The 27,489-nt window shown below is 45.7% G+C and overlaps 1 protein-coding gene across 4 annotated transcripts in view; it reads left to right on the top strand.

The window, feature by feature from the left end:
• The window catches only part of QNG1 (Q-nucleotide N-glycosylase 1), a 127,480-nt gene that overhangs the window by 53,487 nt on the left and 46,504 nt on the right, over positions 1-27,489 (top strand). For all 4 annotated transcript variants that reach the window (XM_078675819.1, XM_078675820.1, XM_078675821.1 and 1 more), the window contains exons 2-4: positions 5,418-5,761; positions 9,554-9,813; positions 12,789-12,984. In XM_078675819.1, coding sequence (XP_078531945.1) covers positions 5,418-5,761; positions 9,554-9,813; positions 12,789-12,984 — 800 coding nt within the window. The remainder of the gene's footprint in view (positions 1-5,417; positions 5,762-9,553; positions 9,814-12,788; positions 12,985-27,489) is intronic.

Here is a 27,489-nt window from a genome sequence, read left to right as displayed (position 1 = left end):
AAGACGCCATTTTGAGTCCACCGCGTGGGGTTGAATTAGCCAAGGCTTGTTGCCCAATCCTGGGTAACTTCGACGCCGACAGCTTCATCCATCGTGGGACAGCTCGCCTCTCCATCCTGGTCACCGACAACGCCTCCTGGTCCGTGAGATCTGCAGAGCCAGCGTCGCCCACTCACCTGACTGCGGTGACTTCGCCCGGTGCCATCCTGGTGCCCACTTAATCACTGGCTAGTGATTCAAGAACTTGGTCCCCTCTGCTTTCAGGTTTCTTCTTCCTCGATCCAGGCTTGGATCCATCGAACTTTTCTTCACTGGTCGCCTGCCAGCAACTTCCTTCTTCCAGGCTCCTGGTCCGGCAACGAGATTCCCGACGTCTTTTCAGACCTATGCAGCTGCAGCCCCTGGGCTAGGTAACTTCGGCACTTCGGTGTCCCAGCATAGCCTCACTATCCTAGGGTCAGGATCCACTGTCGTTTTCTTCCTACCAGGTCGGGTTCGCCCGTGAACACTAACTTTGCCTTTACTAGCCTCCATAGACTTTGTCCCGCATCCCGCGTGAGAGTGCACACTCTGCACCCGAGTCCCCTAGGTCTCCTAGAAGTAATCTAACGATTCCCTAGTCAAGTCCTAGCGATTCCAAAGCCTATTAGTACTGTACTTACCTGCTAGTAATTTCGCATTCCACTTTTAGAATATGGTTTTTCGTGCCCCTCGGGCATTTGTGTATAACGTGCTAACTTAAGTATTTTCGTAAGAGTTTTGTTGTGTGCCTAGCACCCTGTCCTCATAAAGAGTACAGGGTTGTTGTGATTCTAATAAATACACTGTTTATTTTCATAACACTTGTGTGGTGTCCTTTCACTGGGTGTTCAAGGGGTAATGTGATGGTAAAACAGCTGGCTTAACACGCCCTCTAGAGTCTTAGCCTTAGACTGCTCGTATCCATGCTACTAGGATAGCTGGTCTATCAGGTTGACTTACAACCAATCATCAATAAGGGTTGTTTGGACTGATATATAGTGATCACTAGAATAGTGAGCACTGCACATCAGGCCAACTTCTCACATTGACCCTCTGTTAAAAGACTTTCTGTATCCCCCTTGGGTAAGTACTCATGACATGGAGCACCTTTGGTTAGTTTTTTGGTAGAAACGCACTCTCTAATCCAATGATTAGGATATTTGCAATTGTGGCACCAATTATCTATTTGGGCATTCTGGGGCCTGTAAGTTGGTGCAGAGTATCCCCTTGTTCCCCCCGTTGCCCCCAGAATGCGGACCTGCCTCTCCCTTGTTGTAGTTGCGAGCAACTCTTTAGCTCCTTGTGTTTCTTATTCTTATTCTGTCTATCTGTGCCTGGCTCAGCGTAGTATTGGGCAATGACCAATATTTTTTTAGTGGCTTTCCTCCCCATCTTGGCTCACAGGTATGGACGGCTAATCTTTTTTTGTTAACCACATTTATAAGTTTTTTAGACAAGACAACAAAAGCAACAAATTACCACACATAGCCACCATAATAAGAATCCCTTTGAAGGACCACGGTAGAGCTATTTGTGGGGATAATTCCACTTCCATTCCCAGCACATCTGAGCGCGTCTGGGCCACTTTGCCCCAGAAGCTGGCGCTAAGAAGGCATGCCTACACCATATAGTAAAAGTCTGCAGGCAAGTAGGGACATCTAAACGTGGGATTAGAGAGGAGATCTGCACGGTGCAGGTGAGTGGGGGCAAGATATCCACAATTACGGTGATCGCAAACACAAGGAGATGATGGACGGAGCGCTGAAACCTTTCAGACACTCACCCCCAGTCACAGATCTGGGACGAATCCATCATCATTCTTTAGCTCACTTCGCCGCCTCAGTTGAGACCCAGCTATATGCAAATCAGTCTTGGCCCTGTGTCTCATGGGAACAGTCCAGCCCGAACTCCCAAGCCAGTTCTTCCCTGAACCGGAAACAAGCATCCTGGGACCGGTTTCTGGGTAACACCCTTCATCAGCCAGGCTAGCTTGAATCCAGTGGCAAAGTGAGCAAGGGACCCACGTCTGGGCATACCCTGTCAACGTAGGGCTAACAAAGCCAACCAAGGAGATGATGGTCAGAGCGCTGAAGCTTTTCAGATGAATCCATCATCATTCTTTAGCTCACTTCGCCACCTCAGTTCAGACCTAGCTATATGCAAATCAGTCTTGACCCTGTGCCTCATGGGAACAGTCCAGCCCGAACTGCCAAGCCAGGTCTTCCGTGAACCGGAAACAAGCATCATGGGACCAGTTTCTGGGTAACACTCTTCATCGGCCAGGCTAGGTGATACATTTGCACTAATCTTAATTTGGATGAAATGGTCATGGTGCGAGGGGCCATCCTAGTGTTGTTCTGATCTTCTTCTGAGGACCCACCCCTCGCATTGGGTTCCCAGTGGTGCAAAATTGTCAGGGGTAAAACAAATAGTGCTTGTTTAGGCCTCCTTATCTTAAGATCATGTAATAACGGCAAAATATAGCGTTTCCTAGGGGCAAAATACATTTTTACAAAAGATGACAAGGTGCTCGGTGCAGTATGACTATCACAGAGACATTGAATGAGATCTTCAAACCAACGACAACAGCTAGGAACGCAACCAACAAGTGCACTGTACTTAGTCTGAAATGTGTTAAGTAAAATTTATGTTTGAGATTAGTGACCATCAAAAGATAGGGTTCCGGGCCCCTCCTTGTAAGTAAGTCAAGATTTGCTTAATTCCTGTGCTAGTATAGCTTCCACCAGGTACATTCTCTCCATTTGCTGTACCATAGTCTTACTTGTTGTTATAGCTTGATCTGGGTTGCTAAAGACCTCTGGCAACCCAAGCTGATAAAATGTATTCTTTAAATAAGCTAGCCAGAGAATATCAGAGCCTTATCCAGATTTCGGCAATCTGTTATAATCTATTGCGTGAGGCACAGTTCCTTGCTCCGCCATATAGAAACCTACAATAGGAGCAGAAAGATCTTTACTAGACCCGCAAAAAAAGATAGTCCTAGCTCACCGTGAACTATATAAAGTAAAACAGCCTTGTGGAACCGTTAGCATTCTCCATAAAAAATTTATTCTCTAGTTTCTGCAGCTGGTCTACTTCATCATATCCCCACAGGCCAGCTCTTTATATGGCAATGGACAAACACTCCTATATAAGGTAAGCATTTTTTAGTAGGTTTGTGGCCAAGTTTTTATGCAAATCTAAAAGTCGCTGAGATCTAATGTTAATCAAGTGGTGGCAAGTAAGTGAGGAGTTAAAAGGGATAACTAGATATGTAAAAATCTTAACCTGCCATCTACAGAATCCTCTATAACATGTAAGTGTGATTTTGTATTCTTTGAACCACAGATCATAATAAAAGTTTTGGTAATGTTATCATTAATATTTTAAAAAAATCATAAAAAGTGTAAAATTATTTAAGGACTTTTGCAGTTCTGGCTAGCGGAACAGCATCATTCGCATACAGCAACACAGTAATCAGTAGGTCCTTCTTGTGGCTAACTAAATAGTCTGGTCCAAACAAAAAGAGAGGCAGGGAGAGTAGTGTGACACTCTTATACCCCAGTATTAATCACTAAACAAAAAAAGAGTGTCCAATGGTAGTATTCAACCACCGCTAGGAGCAGGTAAACGACTTCACTTGAGGCGTTAAAGAAAGCCCTCACTCACCACCTAGTGATGACATGCTTCATCATCGGGCCCCACAAAAGAGACCGAGTGTCTCTTTTGTGTGCTGCAACGCCAGATCTACTGCGGAGCGGGTTGGTGGGTTCAGGCAGTGTTGTGCAAAGAAAATTAGTGAGTGGTGGATAGTTAAAAATAGTCAGTAGTGTATCAAAACTAACTTTATTTTAATGATCACTAAATGTAAATGTAAATGTACAGGAATTTATATAGCGCAAATCACCGAGCGGTTTCTAAGCGCTTGCTTAGGGAACCCGTCCTGGTATTCCCCTGTGAGATAACCCCGGCAGGGTATCCGCAAGGTGAAAACCAGGCATCCCGCCGCGAGGGGCCGTTGTGGAGATTAAGCAAGCTATTGCCCAGAGTGGCAGAGTGTGAACCCGTGAATCGAGTAGGCACCGGAGCGAGAATTGTCGAGTCCATGGACATTTTAGGACTCAAGACCCCGCCGAGCTGGGAATTGAACCCTGGTCCCGGGCTGATCTCTGCTTCCAGGTCTGCCTCCTCTAACCAGTGAGCCACACTTATCCACTAAGGACTTATAGATTAAAATTATGTGTTGGAAATTCGTCCACAATTAGTTAAGTGGTAGTTTCCTAATTATCAGTCGACATGTTTCAGCCACGAAACGGTATGAATTTACCTGGCATTCATCAGGACTCAGCGTGTATTAAACTCTGGTGGTATGGACTCTCTAAGGCCCACCCTTACCTAGGGACGTGAAAGTGAAAATTAACAAAAAAGTGTAAAGTGCAAAAAAATTAGGAGGAAAAGTTGTCTTCCTAATTACTCCTGGTTTAGGAGGCTTCCGAACTTACGGTTTCTGCACTTTTTTGGTGTCAAGGATTCACACCATGGGTCACAGGAGGGGGGTGGGAACGTAATTGGCACACCACCCTCGACGCTAGGCACCCGCCGTATACCTGCATCAACCCTCGACTGGACCCCGAAGGTTGATGCAGGTATACGGCGGGTGCCGAGCGTTGAGGGCGGTGTGTCAATTACGTTCCCACCCCCCTCCTACCACTTAACTATTTCTGGACGAATTTCCAACACATAATTTTAATCTTAACTAGTCAAGTGAGGAAGGCACAGTTAAACTGCAAACAGTTCCCTAGAGCTGCAAATCTGATCAGGCTTTAATTCCAATTTAACAGAGATTATTATTAATAAACCTGCCAGGTGCTACTATGTAGCCCGTTTGCTGCGTGAGACCGGATGATTTGTTAATGCATCAATGACTAGTAGTCCATTCAGCTAGGTTTTGTATCTGTAAATTATTTTCAAATGATCTAATAAAACAGTTATAATCAAACTTCTGTAGGCAGTCTTAAGGTCTGTGATGTTACATAAAACCATTGTTGGATGGATCATCTTTGTAGCTTTGAGGGGATGTGAAATGCTACATTTATAATATATTGTCACAGGAATCCAAGATCATTCCTCTAGGCTATGAGACCTATCATTCCATGCTTGCCATTATTCTCTCTGTCAGATTCCTTGAATCCATTGTCCTCACAATCATAATATTTAAGGATGAAACCTTAACAGAAATAAGATAGTATTTACATTGTAAACCAATTTCATTTGGATGTGGTTGTCCAGGGTAATGCTAACATTTCACGTCCCCTGTCATTGTTATTTTTATATGCATAAATGTATTTACCTGGAATTGTATTATGTCATAACATTCTAATTTTGTCTGTACTTAGAGCAAACATGGAAACTCCGATGTGTCCTCGAGATTCTGGAAAGTTCATTGCAGAAAACAGCAAAGATGTCTTCACGGACCATGAAGGCGTGAGAAAAGTTGCAGAAATGTTGGTTACCAAAATCACTAACAATCAGCTCACTTTGGCTGGTTGGAAATCTCTTCATGAACTCAACCCCCAAACAGTGGATGAGGATTCAGTGAACTGGGTGTTCCTCTCTGACACACTCAACTTTTCGTTCTGGTCAGAAAGTGAGGAGCACAAATGTTTGGTGGCATACAAGGGTAAAATGTACAGTGGGTACTGGTCACTGTGTGCTGCAATCAACAGAGCTCTGGATGAAGGTACGTAACTGATTATTATCTTAAAAAGCGTTAAGTCACATTACATTCCTTCAACATTTTGTGTTCGAATTGTGTAGGGCACAATGGTTATGTTTATAGTTACTAAAAAAAAAAAAAAGTAGCACAAAATGTTGCCCTTGGGCAGTATTGTTTTTTTGAGAGTATTGTAAGTGTTAAATTAAGACGGTTTGGTGATTGATGTTTTAATTCAGGAGCTAGAACTGCGTGGTTTTACCTCCTCGACAATGTTAAATGGCTGCTTGTCTCTAAAATTTTAAAGGAATGTTATGATTTTGGCAGGAAATAGAGCAGAACAATATAGACATCAATACTCCCTCTACCTTTTTTCCCAAAACATTGGAAAAATGTTAATTCAGCTATTACCTCGTTTGTAGAAACCAACAATATTTTGCACCAGAGCCAAACTGGTTTCAGGCCAAATTTTAGCACGGAAACGGCGCTTGAAATCTCGGAGTCCATAAAGGACGTCCTTGATAGGGGCGGCAAAGCTATGCTGATACTCCTGGATCTTTCTGCAACCTTTGATACCGTCCTTCATGACCGACTCCTGTGGAGACTCCAGGAGTCCGGTTTTGGAGGGACGGTTATCGAGTGGTTTGCCTCTTTTCTGTCGGACCATCAACAAACAGTTTGGGCTCCCCCTTTTTCGACTCCCATTCCCCCTTCAAAGGTGGGAGTCCCACAGCATTCTGTGCTCGGCCCTACATTGTTTAATATTTACATATCCCCCCTAGCAAATCTGGCTGAGTGGCATGGAACAGAAATAGTGTTGTATGCTCTTCACGTGTGATAAGGACACAGATTTTAATGGTGAAGCGATCAGCTCTTGTCTATCAGAGTGTTTGCCTGGCTTCAGCTCAATCAACTGAAATGTAACTCCAGGAGGCGCAGCTGGTAGCCTCAGGACTTGCACCCGCCCACAACCTCGGTTAGGTCAGTTAAAAACATTGGGGTGAAATTGGATGACACCTTGAATATGAATTCTTAGATTCAAGCGGTAGACGGACAATGCTTCGGCCTCCTGAAAATGTTAAAACAATTTCTACCCCTTCTTCAGGTCCCCCACAGGAAAACAGTGGTCCAGGCCTTGATCGTTTCCAGGCTGGATTATGTGAATATAATGTACCTTGGACTACCTGAATATCTACTCACCCGATTCCAGGAAGTCCAAAACGCTGCTGCCAGGGCTATACTTTTACTAGGTCCCATGGCACGGATGTCTTCTCACTTGAATTCTCTCCACTGGCTCCCGATCCGCAAGAGGATCCATTTCAAAGCGCTTGTCCTGGCCTTTAAGGCCTTCATGACTCCGGAGCCCCCTATCTTAGGAAAAGAGTCCAGCCCTATCATCCACAACGCTCTTTGCGTTCCTCATCTCTGTCGTTAGCACACACCCCTGTGTTCCTCCGCTCTCTAATAGGCGGTCGATCCTTTCAGGCACTAGCTGCCAAACTTTGGAACGGCATGCCGCTTACCTTAAGACATATGCATTATCTCCTCCCCTTCAGAAAGGCCCTAAAACCTGGTTGTTCCAGCAATAGTCCAGCAAACAGCCCCAGTATCGCAATACTTCTACCTGCTAGTCACACTCACCTAGCACCGGGACACTCAGCCGAGTAGCTGTGCGCTCTACAAATACCCTGATAACATAACATAATAAAGCAAATAACAACATAACAGAAACATCGCATGGCAAAATACAACAAATCAGGCAAAACAGAACACAATAAAGCAACTACAATAAAACACAATAACAGTGCAGTAATGAGCCCAAAAACACCACAAAAAATGCATCACACGTAATGACAAATATTCTCACACACATTACTATCCCCACATATCTGCTCTTATAATATAATGTCAAAAGGTTTTGCAGCATGCAGCCCCTTCCCACCAAGGGACAGTGCCAGTCAAAAAATGTTTTGTGATCCGGCACCTTATGTTCTATCTTTGGTCAGAGTCTGATTGAAAAATATTTTTGAACTTAAAGTAGTGTGTCAGCTCTGCTCTATGAAGAGGCTGAACACTCCTAATGTGATAATAACCTTTCAGATATTATTTATACTTCTTGATGGACAAACAGGAGTGTGTCCCCATCTGAGCCTCAGCAAGTTCTAGAACTCTAGCTACACAATATATTTTGCTATAGGTGTTCAAAAGAACGTTCTCAAAGAATTTGTGAGCTTTTTCCTTAGCTACAAATCACACAGTGCTACCTTAAGTTTTTTGTCAGGTGTTTGTACCATTTTGCTCACTCGTTTTATGAATACAATGCTGTTTTGCAATCAGCAATGAGACACAGACATCTAGATTATCTTGTGATAATTGTGCAGTTTTGAATATTAAACCAGAATAACCACACTCCTTCTAGCCTTGACAGATCTGCACAGACCTCAAAAACATGCTACTTTTAGTGAGATGCAGAGTGACTTAAAAAGGTATTGATTGGCAGGCACATTGGAAATTGTGGAGAATGCCATCTTTTTCTAGAGTATGCTATTCAGACTACACACATTGTTCGATATCAAGAGGAGGCACACAGCAGACCCCTTCAAGGAGGTACTGATCACTTGTCTCACAGAGTACGCTCAGGTACCTGAAAAAAATGACCATCAGTCTGTGCTTCAACACTGTTTCCGAGGGAAAATTTAAATCTCTATCCTGCATTCTTTCATATTGCTCCCACTTACTGGTGTTACACCTCTCTTCCAGACCTGCCAACAGACTTCTCTGTTTCACCAGGTTCTTTGTCTGTTTCTGCAAACTGCAAAACCTATTTCTGTGTAGCGCCCCACAGTTACATGCAGAAAAACCAGTGAAATGTTCCCACCTGCTGGTAGATAACAGCTAGCTTGTGTGAATAAATGTTTCTAAAGCAGGATCACTGCTTTCGGTTGGTGTGGCGAATGTGCCTACGTCACACCAGCAGTCCCACCTAACAAAAAAAACGAGTTCCTTAGTTTGAGCAGAAGCCTGATGTCCTTATTTCCATATTGCTCCGGAAGGTGTGTATTGTATGACTGATGTATCAGAGAGGATATTCTAAGTGCAACGTTCCCCTTAGTGTTGACTGTGGTGTTGTCACCTCCGTCAACACTGAGGGGAGCGCAAATTGTGGACTGCATGTACCATGATGGAAATGAGCAAACATTCCTGGAATATGATGTAGTGTCCGGACTCACCCTTTTCCCTGCCCAAACTGATTTTTAAGACCTCCTTTACCATTTATCACACATTCCTTATGTTCCTTTTTTGTACAAATTTGCATTCTGGCACATTGATTACACCTCATCCTGCCCGAGCCAGGGAGTACAGTCCGGGTGCGGAGAGTACGGCCCGACTGCAGATGTAAAGATTCGACTTTTTAATGACCTCTGTGAATACCAAAAGTTGTAAAGTTAGACTTTTGTCTCAGATTGCCTTTGCGAATCGGGCCTAATGTTTTTCTTCCATCCAAAGGTGGTAAATTCCTCTTCAACAACTTCTGGCATCCTGTATTGGGGAATACAACCCTTTCTGCACATAAAATGTAAGGACACAATCATAGGACAAGCTTGAGGGCGGGAAAGCGGGGGTTAAAGTCTTTCACATGTCAATTGTGAGGGAAATTGCTACAATGGATGTGACTGACGTTCCTTCTCTGCCATCAAATTAAATATCTTCAACTCCTCTAACTCCTGTTATTGTTTTAATTGTCAATACATTTATTTAGTGGCATCAGTGGATGAAGGACTAGGATGTCTTCTTTAAAAAATAATTTGTTTTTCTAAGGTATTCCTTTCACCAAAGCGTCATATTTCGCTACCATGACCCTTGATGAGCTGAAGCACATACTTCGTTCTGATAGTGATGAGCCCATGCCTATGATTGAAGAGAGACATCAGGTCCTCAATGAAACTGGAACTATTCTGCTGAAGAACTTTGGAGGTTCATTCCAGAACTGTGTTAAAGCAAGTGAAAACAGTGCACAGAAACTAATACAAATTGTGGTTGAAAACTTTCCTTCTTATAGAGATGAGGCAATGTTTCAGGTCAGTTCCGCTAACTCATTTCCTTTTCTTTCCCTGTGCCTCAAAAGTAATGATGACTAACGATAATGCTAGATAGTCAAACAAATTCATATTATTAAATTGAATTTAGTCTATATATTGAGAGTTGGTAAATTCATCTACCATAGGGATGGCATGCTGTAGAAGCTCGTCCAAATACTCCATTGTCATAGTATTGACCACGATTTCATTCCTTTTTACAGTTTGTTTAATACCTTAACTGCCGAGGCTCCCACCCCCACACACACATACAGTGACAATCCTTTTTTTGATGTTTGGGGTACTTTGTGCTTAAGCTGTCAGGTGGCTCTATTTTGGAAAAATCGCAAAAATGCTGTGCAAGAAAATGTGTTTTATTTTTCCAAAATGTCATCAAAAAATGGTTTGCTATAATAAGATCATCCTCTTCACAGCTTTCAGGTACAGTCAGAGTTGTAAAAATTATTTTTTTTATATCACAGCCTATCCATTTTGCCCAAGTGGCAGTCAAGTGTTTTTTTCCTTTTTGTGGGTTTTACCCACCTGCATCTTGTAAGTTGTACATTTGTGAAATGTGTGAAACCCATGAGTGAACCCAGAAAGCTATACATTTATGAAAAGTAGATACAATTCAGAATTCAGCACAGGTTTATTTCTATAGATCACTTACAGTTTTTCCAATGAAACTAATCTTTGAAATAAAAGAAATAATGAAAATTAGTAGGATAAAATAGAAATAGGTGACATTTTCATCTGCAATTTTTTGCCCCGATTTACGGAAGTAATGTACTGTTATACCCGTGGGATACTTCTGGTTTTAGTGATATATAATGGTTGTTGATTTTCCAAAAGCGTGATATCCAGAGCCAACAATCGAGCTGCAACTAATAATGATTTTTCATTGTGTACTGACCATGCATCAACTCATATGTTACAATCTAATGAGTGAAAATTGGATATGATGGACATATGCATGTTTATAAATGTGTCTAAGATACTTACTTTAGAATAGTGATTATTTGTGCAACTCTGAATTTGGAGTTACTCATACTTTCAGGTGATTTAGAGGGTGTTTTGCAAAATGTGTTCTTTCTTCCACATTGGTTTACGTTTGGAAACTAAAAATGGAAGAAGTTCAACTGATAATAGTAAATGTTCAACTATTCTGAGTTCCCATACTCCTGATAAAAGTGGTGTATGGCTAGGTCTATTGCCAGAGACATAAAAAAGACTCAAAACAGAACAACGAAACATCAAAATTCTTGGCTTGGGAACTGACCCATTCTGTCGATGTGGTTAGCTGCAGTATTTGGGCCTGGGCTCAGCCGCTACCTAGAGAAACCTACCAAACCCATACATTTGTGAAAACTAAACATGCCAGGGGAGTCCATTGTGGTGTGTTGTGGATACCGCTTAGTTTTCTTACCCAAGATGCACTGCAAACATCAAAGTTTGGCTAAATTCACAGATTTTCCTCAAATTTTGCAGAGGAAAAGTTCATGGATCTTGCAGGTATCCACAAAATTCCTGCCACCAAGAATTTTAACAATTCTGATAAAAACATTACCCAACTTTGTTTTCACCTATTCCCCATGACAGGAACAAGTCAAAACTTTGACTGTTAGGAGTCCATGTGGTGTCAATGAGGTCTTCACATGGTTAACATGTGTTAGGTCCACCCACTCATGGGAGGTGGTGTTTTGTTCGGGAGAAGTGTGGGAATCCAATGTGGTAAAACACTGGACTCTGGCATCCAGTGTAACTACTGCCCCTCTGCCTCCACTCTGGTGTCAGATTTAGGGGGATTTTTTGATATCTAGTGGGTTTTCTGCATCCGTCCCCCCAAATCCCCAAGAAGGTTAGTCTAGTGGTAAGCCCTCAATCTGCAAATAAGGAGATCAGAAATTCTGTTGAGTCCTTTATGGGTGGGAATTAGGCCCATAACATGACAGACCACCTTCACCCCATTCTTTTTTCTATAAAACAATCTCTGGTGTTCTATCAGTCTTTCAGTTCAATTTGCGGATCCACAGCAGGAACAGTTGCCCATATCTGGGAGGCCGGTACCCCCTTCCCTGGTGTCTAGTGGGTGAATCCTTGCGTGAGGATCACCCTCCTATGGCGATCCCCAGGCATTAATTCATAAAACCGTTTTTTATGAATTAATGCTTTATTGTAATGTTAGGTGGATGTCTTCGGAATTCCAAATCATAATAAACTGAACTGAACTGCAACTGCGGCGATCCCCAGGCAAGGGCACCACTAGGAAAAGTACCTGTCAAATTCATTTATGATCAGATGTGTTAATCATCTTTGCCTTCCCTCCGTTATCTCTAATTCCCATCAATTTTCTGCAAGCTAAAGAGAAGCAAAGCATTCAAGTTAGTATTGGATGAACTTCTAATCTGATTTACAAGGCCAAATGCCACATGTTCACAAGGCAGCATTCCACAGCCAGCACTTTTTGGATTGACAACTTCAATAAAGTGCACTCATTATGTAACAGCATTTAAAAATTTCCACAGGTCCATTGATAATTTCCATATTAGTATTGCCAACTGCACTATGCCAGGTACGTGTTGTACTGCGCTGCAAAATTGGTCCCAAATGTCTTTCTTGAAGGATGGTGTGCTTGCTGTCTCTAGCAATTACTAATAGGAAAACAATCTGTTAATCACATCTGCTCATTTTTAATAAGTTGAACACCCTGAAAATAAAGGATGTAGTCGGGAAAGGTCAGTGACAGTTTGAGAAGAATTGGTTTGCATTTTGTTGTTTCTAGGAGTGCAAAACAAATTGGCTTCTTTATGATTCACAATATTACCACTCTTCTAAGTGATCATGAGGATTTTTAAGGAGATCCACTGTAAAGAATATTAAGGGAACTTTGTTGACAGTACTGCTGTGATGAGTTGCGTGATAAAAGCATGAAATCCAAAGTACAAGTGTGATTGAAAATTGTTACTTCTTTATCCTAGGGGAAAAGAGTGGCTTTCTACAAACGGGCCCAGATTCTTGTGGCTGATACATGGAGTGTTTTGGAGGGAAAAGGAGATGGGTGTTTTCACGATATTTCTACTGTGACCATGTTTGCTGACTACAGGATTCCACAAGCCCTAGTACACTTGGGGGCAATGAGATATTCTGAGGAACTCATGGAGAAACTTAGAAAAGGTTTGTAACAGCTGTTATTTCTTTCTTTATTTTGGTTTGTAACTGTGGTTGTTTATTTATTTGCAGGTTTTTATAGCGCGAATCAGGCCCTCAAGGGTAGCACAGCATGCTACATAGGAATAAGAGACACAATACAATCACAGTAAGGGTAACCTATGGTATAATGTCCATGCACCAACAATAATGGCCTTGCATTAGGAGTTTGTTTCAGTGACTGTTGCAGATGTTGCTGAAAGAGCAGAATTTTAAACTCCTTCTTGAAGATCTCATGAGACAGATGTGTTCTAGTGGTAGTGGGGATGGCATTCTAGGTTGTGGGAGGAAGTCCTTAGAATGCTTGTTTCAGGGTGTTTGCTTTCTTCTATGAGGGCGTTTCTAGTCTTAGAGAATCTGCACTTCGGAGACAGCAGGAAACCCCTGAGATGGCTTGTTCTGTGTTTTGTGTTTGTGTGGTAGATAGTTAGCAGCTCCCGCATGTACTGCCTTGTGAACTGAGCAGGCCAGCTTGAAAATTCTTCTTGCTTCTATGGGAAGCTATTTTAGTGTGGTCAGGACTGTGGTGATGTTCCCAGATCTTCTGCAACTAGTGACTAGTCAGGCCACGTAATTAGGTCTGCCTTTAGTGGTGCCATGTGAACTTTGGGTACGCCAGTCTATAGGGAAATTGCCATAATCAAGTATTGAGAGGACTAGTGATTGACTGTTATTTTGAAGTTATCTAATGGCATAAGAGACATGCATCCCCTATTCACTCTAAGGTATTAGGCTCTCTTTGCTACAGCATTAATGTGGGCATGTGAAGATTAACATTTTTGTCCTTAATAAATCCTAAAGATTTGGCATTTTCCATCGTGGATGGCTTTCAGTCAAGCAGGATTGAAGTACCCAGCCGGGCTTACACTGATGTGGAGCAGTGTGGTCTAGAGAGCAGAAGGAAGTTCATTTTCAGGGGGAGGGAGTTGTTCAGTTTGGGATGATTGCATGCCATCAGGGATTGGAGGTCACTAAGGGTCTCTGCATGATTGGTTATGTCCTCTGGCATGGAGTCCTTCAGGTACAGCTGCTTGCCATCTGCATGTAGGTGAATTGAGATGTTGGATTTTCTCAGGAGAGAGCTGAAGGGTGCAACAGACTGAAGTTGTGTTGGAGAGGATGGAACCTTGGGGTACTCCTTGGTGAAGAGGTGAGGTACTAGTGAGAGTTTCACAATTTGATTTGCTGTGAACGATTTGTGAGATGGGGCTTACACCATCTAATGACTATTCCATTTGAAAAAGGAGGTGTGATTGACCATGTGGAGTGCTGTTGTCAAGAATGGGCAGTACATCTCCATAACATCTAGCAATGCTGTCTCTGTGCTGCAGCCAGCCCTGAAGCGCCACCAGCGGTCATCAAGGACGTTATTTTCTTTTATGTTTTTTTAGTGTCTCTCAAGGGAAAGAGGAGGTTGGATATGGGAAGGAAGTTGTTTAGGTCTTCGGAGTCAGCATCTGGGCTTTTGGAGCATCTTGTATCTCATTAACGGCCCTCCTATTTGAGCTAAGAACGCACACTGCTAAGCCTGGATATGGAAGCATTATACACAAGTACCACCTGTAGAGAAACTCTCACAGTCATTGAGGAGCGTCTGAGAGGCACTGACTAGACACTGCATGGACACACAACACCCCAGTGTCATTGGTTATGGAATCTGCTGAATTATCACTAACAAGTCCATTATTCTAATTTCAGGAAAATATTTCCTACATTTTGTGGGAGTTTTAATTGGTTCAAATTTCGCCCTGAGCCTAGCAAATCTGCATGTCCATATTTCAAACAGAAAATAATAATTTTCAGCACAGGTAACCCCTTCACGGAACGAATAAGCTGTGGCGGAGGTATATTAATCACATCTTTCTCATTTTGGAATACATTGTACACTTGCACCTTCCTCACTAGGATCAGCACTCTCAGTGAACATCTCATGTTCACTGCCACATTGAGAAAATTAGAACTGGTTATAGACTGTTCTCAACTGTGGGGACAGAATGTATGAGAAAACATGTTTCTCTCTGAAATGGGTACACACTTAGGGGACATTCTGGTCTACCACTGCCCTGTTACTCAAGAAAGAAATTCCCAGCAAACACTTTGGAACAAATCAAAACAGCAGGCTGTCTACCTTAATAAAACATATGTGGCACTAATACAACAATTTACACAATTTACACATTCCTTGTGGAGTATGCAGTTCAAAGTGTCTTTGGCCTACTGTGTCTTAAATTAAATCTGCACATTTAGAGCAACGTTTTGCATTCTTCAGCATACTTCAAAATAGATACTTTAAAAGCCAATACTTTACATTACATAATGCACAATGAACAAAGGGTGCAGAATAAAATCCTTGTCTAATGGTCAGTTTTTTTTAAGTTGCACCCCTCATATTATGTGTAGAACGGTCGCCACTGCATAGTTATAGTTAGGTCAGAGTCTTCATAGAATGAGCGTTTTTTGTTTTGCTAAGAACTTTGGCACTGATTGACAAATCTTCACAAATCTTTCCAGAAAACAAGTTCATCTACCTCAGCTCCTTTCTGGAATGTTTTGGGATGATCCATCAAGCGGGGGCTGAGAAAAATGAGTAACTATAACTCGCAACCCTGCCATGCACGGTGTTTTCATAAACAATGTTATTTCAGATGTTGCATTGATGTTAGCAGTGATTTCGTAGATCTTCTCATGAGTGATGTATTAGTTGGGGTAATTAGCAGTGCATGGCGGGGCACAAGTTATATTACTTTAGGGCACGAGTTATAGTTTCCTGAGATAACTATAACTGGTGAAATTCAGTGGTTTCATTAATTTAAAATGTAAAACATACAGTTTGAAACTAACAAATCCACTGAAATTCACCTGGACGGTCCCTGCATCCATCCACCTGTGGGCAACTGACTCTCGCCCACACACTGACTTTGACCGTGTGTGTGGTGGAAGGTTGGGCACTTGTGTCCAACCCCATGTTGCGCATGGTGTGGGTAGGTGTTAGGAATAAGCAAATCCTCCAAGTTCTGGTGTAGAAATGGAAGTTTAATCACAAGATATAATTTACAGACCTCACAGACCAGGATCCAACTTCCAACTGTCAACACATAGTTCTATTCAGAATACTAGTCTACAGTGAATCTAGAACAAGCAATGCATCACTGTAATGACATAGTAAAGATTCCTAAGAAAACTTAACCATAACACATCTCCCTTACTAAAGGAAGAAAAAGATAATCAACAAATAAAAAAAAATAAAAAATACCAATGTATACATCAATTCCATGAAGGCATTACATAAAAATTAAATATATGTGTATACATCAAATTCGTGAAGACATTTCATAAATGTAAATACAAATGTATACATCAATTTCATGTAGACATTTCATAATAATTGTGCCAAGCTGGCTTAGATCTTGTTCTACAATGTTCTCTAAATGATGTGGACAAAGATGAGTTATGTAACACACGATGAGAAAGTCGTGAATGAACATTGTCATATTTCACCAAACAAGATATATTCCCCACATCTCCTGAATCTAATACAACTACATTCCTTTATACAATGGAAATTTTGAAAGGACCCATAAACTTGGAATTTCCCTTCTTTATAATACCTGTTTTTTTCACCAAAACAGTGTCACCAACATTCCATATAGTTACCCTCGTGTTATGTTTATGATCATAATCATGCTTATACTTGTCTTGGTGAATCTTTCTCCGTACACCCATCTCGATTAAAGATGATTGGTCACTGGTGACATTGTCTAGTCCTAACCAAACATGATTCAACTTACAATGTGGCTTTCTTCCTCTGAGTATTGAAAAAGGAGAAACACCTGTGAGACTATTAGGCGTGACTCTATGTGCTCACCAAGTTTCTCTCAACACCACTCTCAATGACATTTTATTATGAACAGCACGTTGAACACAATTTTTGATCAAATTTGTTTTTATTGGCCACAACATAGTACATTACGGTGATAGGACAATTGCAATCTTCCAAACCTTATATGCCCCACCCAGGGCTCCCGGCATGGGGCTCTAAAATCGTGAGGCCTTGGGCCATGTGTCCATGTATGCAGTGGAAGCCATTATCAAGCAACAAGAAACACCAACAAACTCCCTTCCCCAACCCCCCACCCGTAACCCCTCCCAACTCAACAGCAGTATACCCCGTCTCGTCACCCCTCCCCCCCCCACACCCCCTCCCCGGTGTGTTCTGCCGAGGCCTTATTAGGGAATCACCTGGGCTGTCGTAGTTTTGTCGCCTGTCCTTGAGCTTCTTGAGGTTTGTGGAACTCATCAACTAGCCCGAGAACTTTGAGATATTTGGGGCATGTCAGCTCGTGGAATTCAGTGGTGAGTAGTGCAATCAAGGGCTTCCAAATCTCCCGGAAAGTGTCCGTGGTTTGTGTGAGAGAGGCCTGTATGCGCTCCATCCCCATTATAAACCAAATTTTGTGGAGCCATCCCGTGTGGGAGGGTTTGCGCGAGTTGCCCCACAGTGAGAGGATGTGTTGCGTCGCTGCGCCCATTGCTAGCCCCATCTGCTTCCCACGGAGTGATTTGAGTGGAAACGTCAATTTGTTAGGCAGACCTAGAATCGTGTACGCCGGGAAGCGCGGAACCTCCGTTTCAAAGTGTAAATCTATATCCCTCAGTACCTCCTCCCAGTAGTCCTGCACCTCTGGGCATTCCCACAACAGATGGATCATGGTCCCAATCTGCCCGCATCCCCTCCAGCACTTGGGGTCTCGCCTAGGGTTGCTCTGGTGGAGGCGTTCCGGAGTCAGGTGCCAGTAACAAGCCACTTTGACCGCGGCCTCCCTACTCGCCATGTTCCTAGCCGTGTGATGGGCCCTGAAAAATATATTGTGCCATTCCTTGTCCGAGAGCGTCCGCCCTAGCTCCTTCTCCCACCTTTTCTGCCCCGCTGACCTAGCTACCGGCGCTGTTGGGGACAGTAGTTTGTAGAGTTCGGTGATTGACCTCTTATCGTCTGATTTGGCCAAAAGCCACCTCTCAAAGGGTGTGAGGAAACGGCCCACTTGTGGGGCGACGTCTTTGTGAGTGAGCCAATGTCTTAGTTGAAAATATTGGAAGTTGTGCGGGCGTTCTATCCGGTAACTCTCCTTGAGAGCCTCTAACGTCATAAAGCCCTGCCGGACAAACAAGTGTCCTGTCGAGCTACATTCTGTGGACCGCCACTGAGGAAAGGCGCTTGGGGCCGTCCCGGGGATGAACGCTGGATTATCGAATAGGGGCGTCATCGGCGACGGAAAGGAGGTGAGGTCTCTAGTTGTTGCTACCGCGTCCCACACTTGTAAGAGTGTTCTGGTGATGGGGGATTTCCTGATATATGCTGGCCTGTCGCGTCTTGCCAGGAATGGGACCCGCCACAGTGGCATACCCGCCATTGCCCTATCTTGAAAGAGCCACCTTTTCTCCGAGGTCGGTCTGGACCACTCCAAAAGGTACCGCAGCTGGGTTGCTTGGAAGTAACGATGCAGGTCAGGGACCCCCAGCCCCCCTTCGGCTTGCGACCGCGAGATGAGATCACGCCGCATTCTAGGGCGTTTCCCGGCCCAGACATACTGCTGTATGGCGTCTTGCAGTTTTTTAATCATGCCCAGTGGGGGAGTGACCGGGATGGTCTGAAACAGGTATAGCACCCTCGGCAGCACTGACATCTTGACGGCGGTCACACGGCCTAGCCATGACAACGGTTGGTGTCGCCATCGGAGGATATCTCCTTGAATACGGTGAAAGACCTTGGTATAGTTACTTTCCACCGTTTGGGCTGTCGAGGGAGACAGGTCTATTCCTAAATATGGTAGTTCCAGACGTTCTTGTAGCCCTCCGATCCTGAGCGAACCTCTATGAGGCTGTCGCGCATTGGACCCCAGCGGTAGGATCACAGATTTCTGGATGTTCATCTTAAAGCCCGAGACCTTCCCAAACTGCTCCATTTCTAGCAGAAATGCGAGGATCGAGACCCTCGGGTTCTCACAGCGACTAGGATGTCGTCTGCGTACAAGCTGATGGTCTGTTCCTCGCCTCCGAAGGTGATACCCTTGATGTTCTGGTTATCTCGCACTCGTTGGGCAAACGGTTCCATGTAAAGGGCGAATAACATCGGCGAGAGAGGGCAGCCTTGCCGCGTGCCTCGTCGGATGTCCAGTGGCGTGGAACCAGTCCCGTTCACCCTAATAGTTGCACGGGGGGTCGCGTAACAGCTTGCTACCCAGTCTTTGAATCTCTCCCCAAACCCGAATCTCGACAGTGTCCTATCGAAGTGAATCCAGTCCACTCTGTCGAACGCTTTTTCAGCGTCGACGGACAGTAGGGCAGCATCCGAATCGTTGTAGTGGGCCTTATCGATCACATGCAGCAGGCGCTTGGTGTTGTCTGCGCATTGACGTGAGGGTATAAAGCCCGCCTGGTCTGGTTCAATTATGCCCGGGAGGCACGGCCCCAGCTTTGCAGCTAAGATTCCGGTAAAAAGCTTCAGATCAATATTCAGAAGCGATATTGGCCGGTATGCCGCGCATTTAGAGGTGTCTTTTCCGGGTTTTGGCAGGACGATTATGTCCGCCTCGAGCATCTCTTGTGGTATCGAGCCCGGGCCTTGAAATGAGTTTCGTTAACACCGGGGCTAGAAGTTGGCAAAAGGCTTTGTAAAAGCCCGCGGAGAACCCATCTGGGCCTGGCGCCTTGAGTGGTTTAAGGCGCGCAATAGCAGATACCACTTCCTCCAGGTGAATGGGAGCGTCCAGCGCCCCGGAATTCGCACCATTCAGGGCGGTTACGTTGGCTTCATGCAAATACTCTGTTCCGACCTCTTCCTCCGAGGCCGATCTGCCTCGTATAGCTTGGCATAAAATGCCCTGAAAGCCTCGGCTATGTGCTCGTCTTCGCAATGCTCACTTCCGTCTTCCTCGCGTATGACTTGCACCTTTGCCTTGACTGTTTGCGCTTTGAGTTTGCTAGCCAGCAGGCGACCGGTCCTATCTCCCCCCACATAGTAAGTGTGCTTGAGGCGTAGCGCCGCATATTCCACCCTGTCCAAGTCAAGACCTGCAAGTTGCGCTCTAGCAGCCTTCAGTTGGCGCCATATCCTGGGGGCCCCCGTCCGACAATGCACTCGCTCTAGTTCTAGTACCTGTGCGGTCAGTTCCTGACGTCTTTCCTTTCGTTCCTTGTTCTCTGCGGCCGAAATCGCCATCAGTTCCCCCCGGACCACTGCCTTGAGTGCCCCCCATACCGCAGGCATGGCTACCTCACCTGTGTCATTCCTGCTAAAGTAGTCCGATATATTCTGGGTGAGTTGCTGCGCGACCCCCTTACGCGTGAGCAGGGATTCCCTGAGCCGTCACCAACCTTTGCGTGAGTGGATGCGGGGGACTTGCAGGTGTAGTAGTATTGCGTCGTGATCGGAAAGGGCCGCAGGGGTGACCTCCACGTCCTTACCATAGGGGCCGTATCTGCCGAATTAAGGAAGTGATCTATCCTGGCATATGTCCGATGTACATGTGAGTAAAAGGTGTACACCGGAGCCGTGTGGTGTACCTCCCTCTATGCATCCCTGAAGCCCCTGCTGGCGAGCCAGCGCTTCCCTTCTGTAGAGAGAGCACCGAAGTCGCCAAATCTGTGCCCTGACCTGTCTAACACATTATCCATCACCAGATTCAGGTCCCCTCCCACCAGGGTATTATTTGCCGCTGCCCCCAGAACCTCCGACAACACCCCCGTGAGAAATGATTCTTGCTTAGTGTTAGGCGCGTAGATGGATCCCACTGTAAACTCCACAGTACCAATGCTAACAGTGTGCGCTAGCAATCTACCCTTGATTTCTGACACCTTGTCTCTCACCTGACCCTTGAAGTGCTTAGCGAACAAAGTGGCCACCCCTGCTTTCTTCTCCATAGTGGAGGAGTAGAGTTGCGTCGGGAAGGCCCTGGATCACATACGATGCCAGTCCTTTGCCAGCAAATGTGTCTCCTGTAGGAGGCAAATTGCCGCGCCGGAGTTCTCTAAGTAAGAGAGCACCGCCCGCCATTTAATTGGGTTGTTGAGGCCCTTAACATTTAGAGTTAGGACCTGCAAGGTATCAGACGCCATTCGGGGGACTAGGCCCTACCCCGCTACCATCTTGCCTGTGCCGGGTGCGCCCACGGGCTCTCGTGTCTATCGCCACAAACCTCAGTACGGAGCCCCCTCGGGTCCCTGCCGTTCTTGCCTTCCTGGAGCGAACACCCCAGAGCACCCCCCCCCACCTCAGAACTCCCCGAACGCCAGCTGCCCCCCCTCGAGATCCCCCCAGCCCCAACTACCCCCCCACCCCCTCTTCCCCGAACCCAACTCCCACTCCCCAACCGGTGAACATTGTCCCAGGCCTATACAGCAACAGTTCAGGCCTGTGGTAAAGTGTCAATGGGAGGGAATGTGTGGCAATGGCGGCCTCGAGGCCCCCCGTCCTGCCCCCCCAACGTGGAGCTGTGAAAGAGCACGGGCATAGTCCTGGTCCCTCTATGCGGCTCCTGTGTCCTTGGCGACTTCCTGAATTGCTGCCTCGTGGCCCTGCGCCACTGTTTCTGGGTCAGGTTTGAATCCTTTCCTGGCTGCGCGACGTCGCATCACTGTCTGCCAACCGTCCCTGGACTTTTGCGATGCCGTGGAGAGCGCGGATCTTGGTTCCTTGTCATCGTCTGACTCATCGCCCTCCGGTTGGATACCCAGCAGAGGAGGGAGCTGTTCCATTTAAATATAAGTCTGAATGGGTGGCCCCAGGAGTAGGAGACCCCTTTGTCTCGTAGGAAGGTAGTGGCCACTCTGAATGCTTGCCGTTTCTGTAGGGTAATTGCGGAGAGATCTTGGAAGAGCTCCACTGTGTGACCCTTGAAGGTGATGGGTTGCGCCTTCCTCGCCGCTTGCAAGATGCGTTCTTTAAGAGGGTAGTCCGGGAGAAACGCCAGTATATCCAGAGGGGGAGCAGGCGCCCTGCGAGGGAGGCCCACCCTATGGGCTCTGTCAATGCGAATCACAAAGTTCTCATCCTCCTGCAGAATGTCCCGAAACAGCTCCTGTAGGTACAGCGGGATGTTGTCCCCCTCCGCCTTAGATTGCACATTTTGAACCCTAATGTTATTGCGTCTCGAGCGGTTCTCAAGATCTTCGGTGTGAGACTGCAGGTCCGTCTGCTGATCGTGCAGTCTGAGGATTTCCGGTCTCAAAATGTCCACCTCCTCGTTTCTAGCGTGGCCGGAGGTCTCCACTGCCTCCACTCGTTCTCCGAGCTCGTCAACATCCTTACGCAGCTCCTTGTAGTGTCCCGCCATGTCCTGCCTGAGGGTTTGGATGTCCTCCTTCAGGGAAGTAAAGAGAGACTCCATAAAGGATTTCGTAGCAGGGGCATCCCCCCCTTCGCGGTCTTTCTCTTTGGGCGGCATGGATGTTGTCGGTTTGTCCGGGCTCTTTTCCCCTTTCGATGAGCCTTTGGACAACATGTCATGGATTGTGCGTGTCCCTCTACGAACACCTGAGGACATCGTCTCCGGGATCCGCGCGCCGCACTCTCCACTGCCTCGAGCCCCGTATGCGTCCGGCCGTTGCCGGCTCTCCCGTCGGCACCTCTGTGTAGCGACCGAGGAGTCCGCCCTCGGCGTGGTCTCATGCAGCTCTGCCCAGTGTGCCCGGGAGGGTCCTCCCGAGCCCAGGCCGCCCCTCCGCCGTCCGCGTTGTCACACTATGCCTGTTCTCTGAAAGGCGACCCCGCTTTCCAATCCGGCGTCTCTTATCGCCCCTCTCTGTGTGGTTCCCCCCCTCGTGGGAGGAAAGGCGTGCTTCCCTGGTCCCAGGCCGTTGCGGACGGGCTCACGCTGGGCCTCTTGTAGTGCTTGGGCCTGGTCCAAACCCTTCTCTCGTCCTGGCCCTCACATTCCTACGCCGGGGGCCCGGTCCCTGCCCCCCGACTGCCGCCTCGCGGGCAGATGGTCTGTGGTGTCACTGCTGTGGGCCTGCCGCCCCTGGCCCAGAACCAACTGCAGGCTTTGATGTCCCTTCCCCGACGTGTGTATATGGGCGGTGGGTGCTCTGGGACCGCAGCGTCCGCCGGGGGCCCGAACTCCCGCCCCCCGAGCTCCTGTGGCCGGTCGCCCTTGCTGCAGACACCGCTCTTCCTGCGCCGGTGCTGCCCAGCTCCCGCTGCCTCTTGAGGATCGGGCCGCCACCTCGCGTCGCTGTGCAAGCCGAAGCCGGGGCCTCAATTTAGCCCACCGCCGGAAGGCTCCTCCACCACTCGCCCGGGCTCGGCGGCACAGCTCCGGCTTCGCGCCCCACCGCTCTCCGCCTCACCTCACTCTACTTCGCTGCGTTGTCTCCGCCAAATCCGGTGCTCTGGCCCTTCCCGTGGGCCGTCGCGCTCCGCTGACTGGGCCAGAGCCGGGGCCTCCCTTTGCGCCCCCTGCGGCCCGGCGTCTCTCCTCACCGCAGGGGCACGCCGCAGCTTGCCGTGTGGGGGTCCGCGCTGTTCCAGGCAGCCTTATTCGTGTCCCGGCTGCAGGCCCCCTAGTCGGCCCTGCCGGCGTCTTTGCTATCGCTGCTGGCACGTCCCCTCTCGGCCTCCGGCCACCAGGTCCCTCGGGTCTCCGCCGCGCTGCCGGCCCACGTCCCGTGCCCAGTCCCGGACACGCCGATTCTGGCTTCACTTGGCTCCCTCGGTGCCTCCCCCCGGCTCCCCACTGGCTGCACCGCCGATGCGATTAGCGGGAGGCAGGGAAGCCCGTGGAAACTTTGCTGTGAGGAGGATCGGACGAGGAGCCTCCGGCAAACACGTCTCCTCAGGCCACCATCTTGGCCACGCCCCGAACACAATTTTTAACAATTTTATTCATACTCTCCGCTAAACCATTAGCCTGAGGTGAATACAGAGCAGTTTTAAGATGAACAACAACCATCACACCAGAAAGAAATTGTTCCATCTCTGACGAAACAAATTGTGACCCATTATCAGTAATCAAAGTCTTTGGAACTCCTTCTCTGGAAAATTAATCCTTTAAGAACTCAATAACCGTCAGAGAGTTGACAGAAGGAACACACTTGGTCACCACCCATTTTGAGGTATAATCTACCAACGAAATTACAAAACGTTCACTCTGATTTAACAATTCAAATGGCCCTGCGATATCCAACTCCAACTTTGTCCATGGTTCAACCGGTACTTCAACAGGTGAAATCGGGACAGAAAAGGTTTTTTTATACTTGTCATTGTTAGCGCACTGCCAACAATCTTTCACGACACCTTCAACCTCACTATCCATAGCAGGCCACCAATACCACTGACGAAGTCTAGATTTTGTTTTATTTCGGCCAAGATGCCCTCATGTGCCAAATTAATAATTTTTTCCCTCAAATTTAAAGGTGGAATTAAACGGTTCCCTCTAAAAATCTTCCCATCATCAATGGATAACTCTTCTTTCACACAAAAATAATTTAACAAAGAAGAAGATAACATCCTCTTGTCGGTCCAACCTCAACAATGAAATCTTTCAATGTTCTCAAATCTAAGTAATTCTCACAAGAATCAACCCATTCCTTGTTTACCACAGCTGACTCACAAATCCAATGTATTCCTGCGGAATCTATTTTGACATCATCATCATTTGCGCGAATAGGAAGTCTTGACATGCAATCTGCTAAACAATTTTTAGATCCCTGTACATATTCAACCACGAAATTATAATCAGATAATCCGTCAACCCAACGTGAAATCCTCGGAGAAAGATTATCCAAATCTCTGGAAACAAAAATTCTTGAAAGGGGTTTGTGATCTGATCTCACTATGAAAGGTATTCCCCACAAGTAAAACTTGAAATGAAGAATGCCCCAAAATACCGCTAGTGCCTCCCTCTCAATAACGGAGTATCTCTCCTCTGCACCCCTCAATGAACGTGAAGCAAAAGCAATCACTTTCAATTCACCAGAAACAACTTGGGACAATATGGCTCCTAATCCATGCAAACTCGCATCAGCGGATAAAAATGTTTTTTTATTCACGTCAAAATTTCCTAATGTTGGTAGTTTAGCAATGCTCTTTACAATATTAGCAAAAGCAGAATCACATTCACTTGTCCAATTAAACTGTGAGCCCTTTTTAAAAGAGACCTCAATGGTTGTGAAATGGAAGCAAAATCATTTATAAACTTTGAACAGAACTCAGCAAGACCCAAAAAAGAACGTATTTGATCTTTATTGCTCGGTTTGGGTGCCTCTATTATACTCTTTGCTAACTCCAATTTTGGACTCACTCCATCGCCTCAGATTGTATGCCCAAGATATGTCACTGAAGTAACTCTAAATTTGCATTTCTCTTTTTTTATGACCAACCCAGCAGACTTCAATCTCTCTAAAACTTGCAAAAGTATAGCATTATGCTCCTCATAATCTTTCCCATGCACCAAAATATCATCTTGAAGAAACAAGACTTTATCTAAAGCATTCAACACCTGTTTCATTACACGCTGGAAGCACGCTGCTGCGGATGCTAGTCCAAATGGCATCCTTAAAAACTGGAAAGCTCCAATAGGAGTGACAAATGAAGTAAAGTGTCTTGAATGTGCATGCAACTTAACCTGGTGGTAAGCGGAGGAGGGAGTTGTTCAGTTTGGGATGATTGCATGCCATCAGGGATTGGAGGTCACTAAGGGTCTCTGCATGATTGGTTATGTCCTCTGGCGTGGAGTCCTTCAGGTACAGCTGCTTGCCATCTGCGTGTAGGTGAATTGAGATGTTGGATTTTCTCAGGAGAGAGCTGAAGGGTGCAACAGACTGAAGTTGTGTGGGAGAGAATGGAACTTTAGGGTACTCCTTGGTGAAGAGGTGAGGTACTAGTGAGAGTTTCACAATTTGATTTGCTGTGAACGCATTGTGAGATGGGGCTTACACCATGACTATTCCATTTGAAAAAGGAGGTGTGATTGACCATGTGGAGTGCTGTTGTCAAGAATGGGCAGTACATCTCCATAACATCTAGCAATGCTGTCTCTGTGCTGCAGCCAGCCCTGAAGCGCCACCAGCGGTCATCAAGGACGTTATTTTCTTTTATGTTTTTTTAGTGTCTCTCAAGGGAAAGAGGAGGTTGGATATGGGAAGGAAGTTGTTTAGGTCTTCGGAGTCAGCATCTGGGCTTTTGGAGTATCTTGTATCTCATTAACGGCCCTCCTATTTGAGCTAAGAACGCACACTGCTAAGCCTGGATATGGAAGCATTATACACAAGTACCACCTGTAGAGAAACTCTCACAGTCATTGAGGAGCGTCTGAGAGGCACTGACTAGACACTGCATGGACACACAACACCCCAGTGTCATTGGTTATGGAATCTGCTGAATTATCACTAACAAGTCCGTTATTCTAATTTCAGGAAAATATTTCCTACATTTTGTGGGAGTTTTAATTGGTTCAAATTTCGCCCTGAGCCTAGCAAATCTGCATGTCCATATTTCAAACAGAAAAGAATAATTTTCAGCACAGGTAACCCCTTCACGGAACGAATAAGCTGTGGCGGAGGTATATTAATCACATCTTTCTCATTTTGGAATAAATTGTACACTTGCACCTTCCTCACTAGGATCAGCACTCTCAGTGAACATCTCATGTTCACTGCCACATTGAGAAAATTAGAACTGGTTATAGACTGTTCTCAACTGTGGGGACAGAATGTATGAGAAAACATGTTTCTCTCTGAAATGGGTACACACTTAGGGGACATTCTGGTCTACCACTGCCCTGTTACTCAAGAAAGAAATTCCCAGCAAACACTTTGGAACAAATCAAAACAGCAGGCTGTCTACCTTAATAAAACATATGTGGCACTAATACAACAATTTACACAATTTACACATTCCTTGTGGAGTATGCAGTTCAAAGTGTCTTTGGCCTACTGTGTCTTAAATTAAATCTGCACATTTAGAGCAACGTTTTGCATTCTTCAGCATACTTCAAAATAGATACTTTAAAAGCCAATACTTTACATTACATAATGCACAATGAACAAAGGGTGCAGAATAAAATCCTTGTCTAATGGTCAGTTTTTTTTTAAGTTGCACCCCTCATATTATGTGTAGAACGGTCGCCACTGCATAGTTATAGTTAGGTCAGAGTCTTCATAGAATGAGCGTTTTCTGTTTTGCTAAGAACTTTGGCACTGATTGACAAATCTTCACAAATCTTTCCAGAAAACAAGTTCATCTACCTCAGCTCCTTTCTGGAATGTTTTGGGATGATCCATCAAGCGGGGGCTGAGAAAAATGAGTAACTATAACTCGCAACCCTGCCATGCACGGTGTTTTCATAAACAATGTTATTTCAGATGTTGCATTGATGTTAGCAGTGATTTCGTAGATCTTCTCATGAGTGATGTATTAGTTGGGGTAATTAGCAGTGCATGGCGGGGCACAAGTTATATTACTTTAGGGCACGA

Source organism: Lissotriton helveticus, chromosome 2_1, assembly GCF_964261635.1.
Source record: "Lissotriton helveticus chromosome 2_1, aLisHel1.1, whole genome shotgun sequence".
In the NCBI taxonomy this organism is placed as follows: Eukaryota; Metazoa; Chordata; class Amphibia; order Caudata; family Salamandridae; genus Lissotriton; species Lissotriton helveticus.
This window is presented reverse-complemented; position numbering and strand designations above follow the sequence as displayed.